The sequence below is a fragment of the Barbatula barbatula genome (assembly GCF_947034865.1).
Source record: "Barbatula barbatula genome assembly, chromosome: 6".
NCBI classification, from domain to species: domain Eukaryota; kingdom Metazoa; phylum Chordata; class Actinopteri; order Cypriniformes; family Nemacheilidae; genus Barbatula; species Barbatula barbatula.
Genome location: NC_136765.1, coordinates 18102238 through 18112970, shown reverse-complemented (window position 1 = coordinate 18112970; position 10733 = coordinate 18102238). Strand labels below are relative to the sequence as shown.

The following is a 10733-nucleotide window of genomic DNA, read 5'->3' as shown; positions in this document are numbered from 1 at the left end:
ACCGTAGTAACATTTACTCTGTGTTTGAAATGTAATAATGCTTTGAGTTCAGAGCGTGTAAACCCTTATAATATTACTCCAAATCCACTACAGCAGAGTTCTCTTGATGTAATACACATGTCTTGTATATAGTGTAAAATAATTTGAGTTTTACAGACTGTATAAAACCAATATTTTGTTTCAAATGTGAAGCTCTTTTATGAGATTTAACACATTAAACTACAGTGAAAAAAATGAAACGTGAATATCTGAATGGTGTCATTATTGCTATTGGAAACGCATTTAAAAATATTTGCAATAATATTTTTTGGATTTTTTTATTTTTCTAATTTCAGCAATTTATGTACACACTGAAAATATATATTTATCATATATGGAAAATAACACATGCACATAATTTATATATTTTGAAGTATTTTGATCAAAAGTAATCAATATTGTTGTTTTTATAAGATATCATGCTGAATCAGTGTGGTCCAGCTGTACAAGAGATTAAAGAGATATATGAAATTAGGGCGGGACATCTTTGAGTGGCTCCTCCCCTTTTTAAAAAGCATTTAATTTACTACACAGCCTTTAAATGCTTCACTCTAAAAAATTATCGTTTATTTGAGCCCATTGTTTGGTAAAAATGGACAAAACCACCTGTTGGGTTATATTAACCCACAATATGGTTATATTTGACCCAACAATGGGTTAAAACAATCAGGCATGGTTAATTAATAACCTACCAGTTGGGTTTGTCCATTTTTGACCCATGCTTTTTTAGAGTTGTATATCTTGCTTTTGAGTACAATCGTAAAATTATATGGTTAATATGTTCATGCCACAACACAAGCTCTGATTTGGCATGTTTTGCATGAATGTTTGTGTGTAGTCAATGTTTTTTTCTCTCAGCCACCCCCCTACCCTCCAAACAAATGTGTTATGCATATTGATAATTATGCATGAGTTTATGTTGTGTATTATGTCAGAAAATAATTTGAGCGATTAAGGTCGATGTATGACTTGAAGGCAGTGTATGTTCTAATATGTATCCTCTGTACGAGTTTGTTTAAACGGCAGTTCCTCTGTCAATATCTCCAGTGTGAGTGACTCTGTTTGACTCCACTTCTCCACTGCTCGCACACTCGGCTTTCCCAGTTGTCTTCTCTTTTCCATCACTAGACCTGACACACGAACAATATATAATTATTATGAGGATGCTCTGAATTTGTAAAGCAGTGATGTTTAGTACAGCCATTAAATCTAACTCACTTCTTCTTAAAGAGCTTCTTGAAGGAGTTCCTAAAACCTTTTGCTTCTTTCCTACTACGTTCACTCAGAGGGATGTGGTCATAGTCATTAGACACGCCTTTCAATTTTAGGTCCTCCCACACTAGGCTTCTGGTATCCTTAGAAATAAATGAATGAGTAAAAACACAAGGTTATATATACATACTGTATATGTTTGTGTTTAATAACATGTGCCAGCCTCTACCATGTAATGCGTGTGTTAAAGGGATGGTTTACTCAAAAGTAAAAAATCTTTCATCACCCTTGTGTCCTTCCAGACCTGTATGACTCTTTTCTGCACAAAAGAAGATACTGTAAAGAAGGTTGGTAACCAAATTACATTGGCTCCCATTGACTTCCATTGTATGGACACAAAACCACTGAGACATTTCTCAAAATATCTTCATTTGTGTTCCAAAGAAGAAAGAGTCAGGTTTTGATAGACATGAGGGCTAATAAATGATGACAGATTACAACTATCCCGGCCTTTAAGAACACTAGCATTTACTTCTGATAAATGAATGAACCTTTTGATGCATCGACCGTGGTTGCTCCTCTGAGTCAGTGTGTATCTCATATCTGTGTTTCGGACTGCTGGGCCTCAGCCTTGTTTTGCCACTTGACTGGCGCTCCAGCTTTGGATGGGCTGGATTTCTCATGTGATGGGTGTGGTTATCAATACTGTCCATCTGCAGGCCATTTAGTGACTTGCTTTTTCTCTGTACTGGCTGTAGAGAGCGCGGTCTCAAACTGTCTGCTGAGTCAGGTGACACACAGCTTCTGTTAGACCTATAAGCCACACCCCCACTGCTCCGCCCCCTGCTGTGGGACTGGTGAGGTGGGCTGTGGGAAGGGCTACAGCGCACAAAGGCGATATCAATGCTGGAGTCAGAGGAATGGGATGGACTTGAGCAGCGAGGATCTCCACCTCCATATGAAAGGAGTGCACCCAGAGTTTCAGCGAGGGCTGATCCGGCTCCCTCGGTTTCTGGAATGCTGTGCAGAAGAACTGATACTGGTTTGTTGCGAGAATCAGACTCGGGCAGGAGAGGTACAGATGATGGGATTTCTGGATTGTAGTGGTAGGGCGTTGCTTCGTAGTCAGGGTAGCGTTTGTTACGCCGCACACCTTGAGAAGGATCACTTACAAAGAAGAACAGAAGGAATATTATTAAAAGAGAGCTTATTTGGGGATATTTTGCTTGGTGCTGATAATATCAACTCACGCATTGGTGATGCTGTAGTTTTTTGAGCTCTCATAGTCCACTTTATACTGCTGTCTTACTGTAGACCTAACAACATGCACGTGATGGTAGATACAGTTTTGTAAAAGGACTGTATAAAATTGTATAAAATATAATAAATACTTTAATATATGTAATTCTTAGATATTTAATACTTAAAATCTTCAAAGCAGCTTTATTCTTTATTACAAAAATAATCAAGCTAAATGCTATTTTTATGACTTCTGTGTAGAGTAATTCTTAACTGAAAACATGTATGTGAGTGTTTTAACATTGTCTAACCTGCTGAGCTCTTTTCGGCTCTGTAAGGGCCGCTCCTGCTGGTGTGTACACAGGTTGTGTGTATGTTCTCGCAGGGCATGATTGTGCATGAGGAGCTCCTGGTTGTGTTGGAGCAGGTGGCTGTAATGTGTTGTGAAAGATCGGAGTTGTTGTACGCACACCAGTAACAGGTAATAATCTGGATGCTCGGATTCTGTCTGTTGCAACAAACTCTGCAACACACACAGTTGGCAGTTTTAAAGTCCCTGTGAAACGGAAGTTGCAGTCGTTTTTACTTCTGTATTTTGACGCATTTTCTAGTAAAATGGAATAGCAAATGGGTAAAGTAGTGGGCGTGGCTTTCGTCTTTCTCTGCGATTAAATTGGATGTTTAAAAACAGCTGTTGCAATTTGAAATGGGACTGGCAGCAGACTGACAGTTAAAGGGGAGTATTTAAACAGATCCCCGCCCAAGCCGTCTAATATTCATCATATAAGATGGAGAGTCATTACAGGAAGGTGGTGCATTTTCAGATTTTAACTGAAGATTAATAAGATAATGACACACATTGATAAACTATTTACAATAAACGCTGCAATATTTCATGGAAAAAGGGATTATAATTTTTCATTTCACCGGGACTTTAAAATAGCAAATACAGTACACTCATACAGTATATACACACCGTTGTATAGGGTCACTTACTCTTTTCTATACAGTTTAGAATTATATGAAACTATAGAATAATAAATTATGTATAACACAGCAAAATATTTTATAATAATATTTTAGATTTTAACGTTTCTAAAGTAGTCACCATTCACCTTGAATTTACAAAAATGTACTCTTTGCTTTTGAGGTCTCACCCTAAACAATATTAAAGGAGTTCCCATCTATCCTGGGCTCTTATTGGCTGATTTTCCCTTATTACTTCGTTAAAGACCACCCAGTTAAAAAACTAACGTTTATTTTGTGTTGAAGGAGATTATGTTGACACAATTACATTTTTCACTTTAGAAATAATGCCAAACATTTCGATTAGTCCCTTTAGATCAAAACGTTTTTAGGATCATGCAAAACATTTTAGTGAAGTGATCCTAAACCTCTGAATGGTACTGTTGTCAGAACAGGTAAACACAAACAAGACTTGACCAAAATGATTACACAGAATTCCTAAATACTATAAATAAACATGCCTGTTAATAAATATGCTGTTTATGTGAACCTAAAGATAAGTTCGCCTACTTGCAGGAGTGTATGGTAATCTGGGATACGTTGAACAGGCTGTAGAAGCAGAGAGTACAGCGACTGTCGTGTCTCATCTCCGGCGATGTCACTCTGGATTGCAAAACAAACAGCGAATCAGAAAGAAGCTAGAAGTAGATTAACCTCACCTTTAAGCAGCCATTGAGAATTAGACAAAGACAATTTGAAATAAACATATGCTAAATGTAAATGTTGAATGTGTGTATCTGTACCTCCAGTAGGGTCGCTTTTGAAGAGGAGAATAAACTGATAACGGTCAAACACTCAGGCAGTTCCCTCAAATATGATACATAGTGGTCCAGAAAATCACACTGAAAACACGCATTCAAAGCATCATTACATACTGGCTATCATTACCAATTCTATGACAATGAAAGAATCTCATCCTAACTGATGTTTTCCTTTGACTACATAGCTTTGATTTACATTTTAATAGACAGTTTAGTCACAAAGTAGTTATTTTTACTTCTTTGCTGGTCAGCCTTAGGAATACATCTCCCATGATGCCTTGCCAGTGGCTCTTAAGAACTCTCTCCTGGAGGATGTGCAGGAGTTCCAGGTGCTGCTGAATTAGGAAACGCAGAGAGGAGGGGAAAGACCTGAGAGGAGAGAACACACATACATCTTAAAACACTGCTTTGCATGAAAAAAAATATGTAAATGCTTCGATAACCAAACAGAAAGTTTGTCCACGTCTGTGTCGATGAGTAAATAGTATATAATATGATACCTGTTTTAAAACAGATTCATTCTTGTTTAGCACTGGACTCAATTAACTTAAATGTGTAGAATTGGGGGAAATTCAATTTGTGTTATTTAAGTCTTTTGTGTAATTGCATGATCAGATTATCTGCCCACTGTTTGTTAGGGTAAATCGAGGTGAATTAGGCGACTTTTTCACTTTGAGGCCCAATTTACCTTAGTTTGACCTGTGTATGTGTGAGAGGTCTGTAGTTACCGTTTGTCCTTCAGGTTGATGCCCTCGGAGCCATTAAAAGTGATGTTGGCCTTTAAGAGGAGTGATAGATAGGACACATAGAGTCTCTCAGACTCTAACAGCTCCAGGGCTGCTGCCTGCCTTTGAGCTGAGAGAAAGGCAACTTTAAACTGATAATGTAAACTGTTTTACATTTTATATATATATATATATATATATATATATATTTATATACATTTTGAATATTTGATAACAAATATCTAATTTAACCAGTTAATAAACAGAAATGTTCAGTACTTTTAGCAATATATATTACAGCAAAGCTAAAAACATTGATGCGTTTGGCAGACGCTTTTATCCAAAGGAAATTACGTTGCATTATACTATACATATCTGAGTATGTGCAATTAATTGAACCCATGACTTTGGGGATGCTAGCACCATGAGCTACATTTTTTACAATGTTTTTCAATTGTTTGAATGACAACATAGTATGTAAATGGTATTTAATAAAGAATATGCTAAACATAAGTGTTTTCAATAATCATTTCAAGACATTTGGATCCAACTGTCACATACTTAAACTTGAGTTGTTCTGCTCGGTCAAATCTCTGCTGTTTTTTCTTTCGCTCCACACGGGAGACTTCTTTTGGTCAACACTGTCATGCTCAAGATAAGAGTCTAACCATACAAACATAATCTTTAGTTATTATTAGACACTAGTGTGTTTATAGTACAAACATATTTATTTCCAAAATGTACATCGCTCAAATGTAACACTCACTCTGATTGGCTGAAAGGCTGCTGATGTAATGTTGAATGCGTCCAAGGTCTGTTTGGCTAGACAGAGAGGCGTGGCCATCCACTGATCCCTCCCCTCTTGATCCTTTTCTGTCAATGATACAACATATGTTAATATATTTAAAACAAAACATTTAAGTAGTACAATTGCAGTTTAAAAACCAAAGCAGATATTTGTGTTGTGACAAATATGCAAAGGCAGTGATTTAAAATGCTTCAGTGTACCTGTGATATGTAACCTGTATGCGGTCGAGGTCTCTCTGTAGGTCTTTCTGGTTGCTTTTGACCTCAGCCAGTTGTGCAAAAGCAGTGCTTATGTCCTCCTGCACAGAAAAAACTGAATGATTGCCATGGCTTAATGTAACTAATCTTGTAATAAAAACATTTTATATTTCAAAACAAACAATACAACAATGATCAATATCTACAAGTTAAATGTCATTATTATAATGTGTGAGACTTCTAATGTGGCTGCATAATACTACGTAATAAATTATATGCTTAAATTTTTTATGATATTGGTGATACATTCTTCATTTTTCTCTGTTATACATTCATACACTTCACACTTTCAAGACCTGTAACGTGTTGAGGGTGTTTCTGAGAGACAGGATCTTGTCGCTGGTTTCTTGTTGATGGGTGGAGACTGTCTCCTCCAGTTGGCTGCAGCTTTGCCGTTGGGTGGCAACATCTTCAGCCATGATACCAAATCCTGACTTCAGCTCCAGCCACAATGCCTGAAACTAATTCAAGTGTTAAGAGTTCAAGGCTCAATGAGAGACAAAACCCGGAAAAAAGAAAAGGAAAAGGAAAATGAGGATGATAAAGATAAAGATTCATCTCACATAAAGAGAGAAAAGCAACTTCAGATTAGTCCCTCAGGAACATTAGGGGAGAGTCAAAATGGCCAGAGCTCAGTCCTAGGTTTTTATTAGTAATTTTGTCTACATGAGTACAGCATTTTATTAACAACAGTACTGTGTGTGTTTATGTGTGTTAAAAATAGATTCACTTTATGAAGCGATGTACTTATTTCACCACACACCAGAGCGTACAAAATCATGTGAAAGCTATCACAGGGAAGGAATGAGACAGAAAGAAAGACAAAGAGCAGTGTGATACAGCCCTTTTTTCATTCATGTGTGTGTGTTTCTGTGTTGTACCTGAAGGAGGTCTATTGCATCCATGTCATCACCTGAGTCTGCAAGAACAAACAAACATACACTTTATCTAGAAATAAAAGATTTTTGTACAGTATTTTGTACAATATTTGTACAGAAAATATAGTAACACAAAAACAATAACCAAGAAGGAACATTATAATTAATTAGACTGTAATACAAATGAAATTATTGTAATAAAAATGGAAAATGAAATATCCATCAGTAAATTAATTTCTAAAGACTGATATGTGTAGTTTACTGGTTATCAATGTTGTTGTTTACCCTCTTTTTCTCCATTCTCCATGATCCGATTGTCTTCCGGTATAAAATCCACGATTGCAGGTTTAAATCCTTTATAGTAAAGTTTCTTGGCAGATGAAATCTTTCTTTCTATCACTTCACTTTTCTTCAGCTTCTCATCTCTTTTTCTCTCATTCTCGTCTCTTTTTCCCCTCCTCTTTCAAACATGTGAGTCTGATGAAGTGGAGGACAAAAAGATGCCTTGTTTTACAATAAGTGGATGGATAAAGGGGGGGGGGAGAATAAGACAGAGCCATCTGTCTGATTTAATCAGACGATAAAATTTCCTCTTTAACCTTTACAAGACCAATTTTGACATATGAACAAAAACTCCCACAAATGATTGTCATAGAGAGGACATTGAGTCATTCAAACTGTTATTGAGGTGACAATTTATGAAACAATTAAAACACAAACAAGAGGTTTTATTGAATTTACAAAGTTTTAATAAAAGTAGAGCATAACCGCAGAACTTTTGCTCAACCTTTGTCCTGAAGTTGTTATAACCAAACTTTTAGGCGGCAGATCTTCACGAGCAGGGCTGATCCACATAAAACACGTTCTCACCTCAAATAGATCTTCACGGTCCCAACTCCTGACTTCTCACTGCGGTCATGAGCTAAGCCGCTTGCACATGTTCGTGTATTTTGGAGATACACCCCAGCAATGAATGAAGGGGAAATGTGCAGGTCACAGAAGATCACATTCCTCTCCACTACAGCCACAAAACAAAGTCCTGATTCTTTCTGAGGTGTTGTGTGCATGAACATGTGTTCTTGTTGTTTAGTGTGTGGAGCTTAGACTTCTCATCCCTGTTAGAGATCACGTCAATGCCGCGGGACTGCTGGGTGTGTTAGTGTAACATTATGTTCATGACTAGATCACTATCCATGGTTATATTGCCTGTAATTCTTAAATTGATGCAAACAGTCACCCCATTGAGTAGGTGCTTTAATGATTTTGTTTGTAAAAAGATTGAATGTGTATTATGTAGAACAGAGTATTAATCTGTTTTTAATTTGCAGTTTGTCCTTTTGCAAAAATGATAGGACATGATGTACATATGGAATCCATTTCAGAATGCAGCAATTTACTCTAGTCATTGAAATACTGTGTGTTTGTGTATATCAGTGCATATTATATGTTGACTTTAAGTTTCAGTCCCAGTGCTGCTTTATTGTGGAACGTTCCAGTCCATACAAGTCCTTGTAAATCTGTGAACTCTCCATCCCCCTCTAATCTGAAATCACATTAAAAAAGATGTTGACATTTATTCAGTATTAGTATTCGTTAACACACAAATCTGAGACCATAGACACATTTAAAAACACAACACCTATTATTGTTAAAGGTTCCGTTGTATTCTGTCCCATCTGGAAATGTGTAAATGCCTTTTCCATGATACTTGTTATCTCTAAACAGGCCAGTGTAAATTGTTCCTGATGGATGCGTAAGAGTTCCACTGCCATTCATCTGCACAAGGTAAATAAATAAATATTAAATGTAAATATTTACTTGTAACATATGAATAAAACACAAAAAAAAGGCTACATTGGTAAACTATTGACCCTCAGGTCAGCACAGTGCTTTGGTCCAGATGTGATTATTTTTTTATATCAAAGGATGATCTCCCATAAAACAGACCGTATCATTGTCCCATTCCCCTGTGTATGTCACTCCAGAGACTGAGGTTTGTGTGCCAAACCCTTTTCTCATCACCACGCCATTTGACGTGCGATAGCACTCTCCTTCTAAACACAAACAAACACATGAGACTGTACACAAGTGCATACGTCATGAACATTCACGGACATGCCAAAAAGTGACTGCTTACTTACCATATTTGTCACCATTTGGGAAAATGTAACACATTTTCTCTGTAACAAAAACCGGGTATAATGTATAGATCCGTCAAGATACATATTATAACATTTCTTAAGAGTCAAATATTGGCAAGTAGATTAAGCTATGAAACCATATTTTCTCTTTATCGGATATTCAACATTAGAGCACAGTACAATTTGTATTTATTTATATTGTTTTATATTTACCAGACATGATGCTGTAGGCCTACTTGCTGACTTATGTAACGTAGCTTTGAATCTCCATGACAACGACGCATCAACTCTGCTTCGTCTGATGGGCTTTGAGCGATATGTCGCATTACTACCACCTAGAGGTGAACGAATTACATGCGCGACCCGGAAGTTGTTCTAGTGGGGCATTTCAGCGTGTTTTTGGCGAGGCAGCTGCTTGTTAACGTGAGTATATTTATAAGCACTTTTGGTAACTATGAAAACGAGATTCTCAATTCACTTCCTGATAATATATTTAGATGTAGCTTATGTTTTCAATGTTACAGTGTGTCACGCGGACATTTGAAAACATAATTATTTTCTGTCTGGCACTTTAGGAAAGAGAGACCATGGGTAAATCCAAACAGGTGGGAAACCACAAAAACGGTAGTAAGAAGAACATTGCCAAGCAATGGAAAACTAAGCGCAGGACAAAGGACATTGACCAGATACACGTTGATATGATCCCCACCAATGCTGTCAAGTTACTAAAGCAAGAGGTTGACTATGATGTCACAGGCTGTGCCCAAAATTACTGCCTCCACTGCGCGTAAGTCACTTCTTACAACAACTCCGGGCCAGCTAATGTTTCTCTATTTACTTGTCATTAGTTTTAACTTTATCATATTTTTTCTCCAGGAGACACTTTGTTGATTTGAAAACCCTGAAGGACCATTTTAGAACTAAAAATCATAAAAAACGGTAAACCATTATTATCTCTCATTCATTGCTCAATAATAATTGATGTCCATTCCTTGGATTTTAAATTAAGAAATGTATCTCCAAAGTGAAATTAAATTGATTTTTTTGAGAACCCAATTTTCCCATGAAAAAACCCATGATTTTCATGAAGTTGTTTAAAGGCCAGTAACATCTCTGGTTGTCCAGGATTTCTGAAATATGTTTTTTTATATTTTAGTTTGAAGCAGCTGAGAGAAGAGCCGTACACACAGGCAGAAGCAGAACGGGCAGCAGGAATGGGCTCCTACATCCCACACAAAACCGCAGAGGTTCACACACAGCAAGTCGAGGAGAATATGGACTGAAAGAGTATTTGGCTCTGACTTTCTGTGGGCTCTTGTTTACTTTTTACATTTGGTCTGGTTTCAGACTAACGATTTAACCTGTTTCACTGTTAAAATGAATCCATGAAATGATGTGCAAAATCCCAAATTTAGACCAGTTTTGGGGATTTTCTATGTAAACAAAAAGTAGACATAATGTCTATGTCATAGAACACCTGCTCCCGCTGTCATGTACATGCAAAGCTGTTAACTGATTTGAAATTATGACATAATAAAAATGGAGAACAATCACGTGTAACTGAAAACCTTTCCATGTTTTACATTCTTATGTTATAATAATTACATTACAATACAATACAATTTTATTTGTAAAGCACATTTAAAA

General features: G+C 36.8%; 3 protein-coding genes across 3 annotated transcripts; 1 reads left to right on the top strand and 2 right to left on the bottom strand.

The window, feature by feature from the left end:
- Positions 1–325: 325 nt before the first annotated feature.
- On the bottom strand, positions 326–7373 carry arhgef33 (Rho guanine nucleotide exchange factor (GEF) 33). The gene is made up of 15 exons (XM_079458325.1): positions 7231–7373; positions 6949–6986; positions 6364–6528; positions 6011–6108; positions 5769–5875; positions 5564–5665; positions 5006–5132; positions 4514–4646; positions 4260–4358; positions 4027–4119; positions 2802–3013; positions 2502–2567; positions 1803–2418; positions 1258–1394; positions 326–1169 (listed from the first exon to the last, which is right to left on the bottom strand). Exons 1-15 carry the CDS (start codon positions 7250–7252, stop codon positions 1055–1057), a joined length of 2130 nt encoding a protein of 709 aa, XP_079314451.1. The 5' UTR covers positions 7253–7373; the 3' UTR covers positions 326–1054.
- A 1012-nt stretch (positions 7374–8385) lies between these two features.
- Positions 8386–9120, bottom strand: morn2 (MORN repeat containing 2; the record flags this gene model as incomplete). The annotated part of the gene is made up of 4 exons (XM_079458643.1): positions 8386–8488; positions 8585–8721; positions 8893–8999; positions 9087–9120. 4 exons carry the CDS (start codon positions 9118–9120, stop codon positions 8386–8388), a joined length of 381 nt encoding a protein of 126 aa, XP_079314769.1.
- A 315-nt stretch (positions 9121–9435) lies between these two features.
- znf593 (zinc finger protein 593) lies at positions 9436–10627 on the top strand. Its single transcript, XM_079458356.1, has 4 exons — positions 9436–9509; positions 9662–9873; positions 9963–10025; positions 10243–10627. Exons 1-4 carry the CDS (start codon positions 9441–9443, stop codon positions 10367–10369), a joined length of 471 nt encoding a protein of 156 aa, XP_079314482.1. The 5' UTR covers positions 9436–9440; the 3' UTR covers positions 10370–10627.
- The last annotated feature ends 106 nt before the right edge of the window (positions 10628–10733 follow it).

Excerpts from the sequence above, each read along its gene's own strand:
- arhgef33 (XM_079458325.1), bottom strand. The coding sequence starts at position 7,252 with ATGGAGAATGGAGAAAAAGAGG. Across the intron at positions 6,529-6,948 it reads ATGCAATAGACCTCCTTCAG|TTTCAGGCATTGTGGCTGGA; the intron begins GTACAACACAGA and ends CACTTGAATTAG. Across the intron at positions 6,109-6,363 it reads ACACCCTCAACACGTTACAG|GAGGACATAAGCACTGCTTT; the intron begins GTCTTGAAAGTG and ends TTTTCTGTGCAG.
- znf593 (XM_079458356.1), top strand. The coding sequence starts at position 9,441 with ATGCGCGACCCGGAAGTTGTTCTAGTGGGGCATTTCAGCGTGTTTTTG. Across the intron at positions 9,510-9,661 it reads CGAGGCAGCTGCTTGTTAAC|GAAAGAGAGACCATGGGTAA; the intron begins GTGAGTATATTT and ends CTGGCACTTTAG. Across the intron at positions 9,874-9,962 it reads AATTACTGCCTCCACTGCGC|GAGACACTTTGTTGATTTGA; the intron begins GTAAGTCACTTC and ends TTTTTTCTCCAG.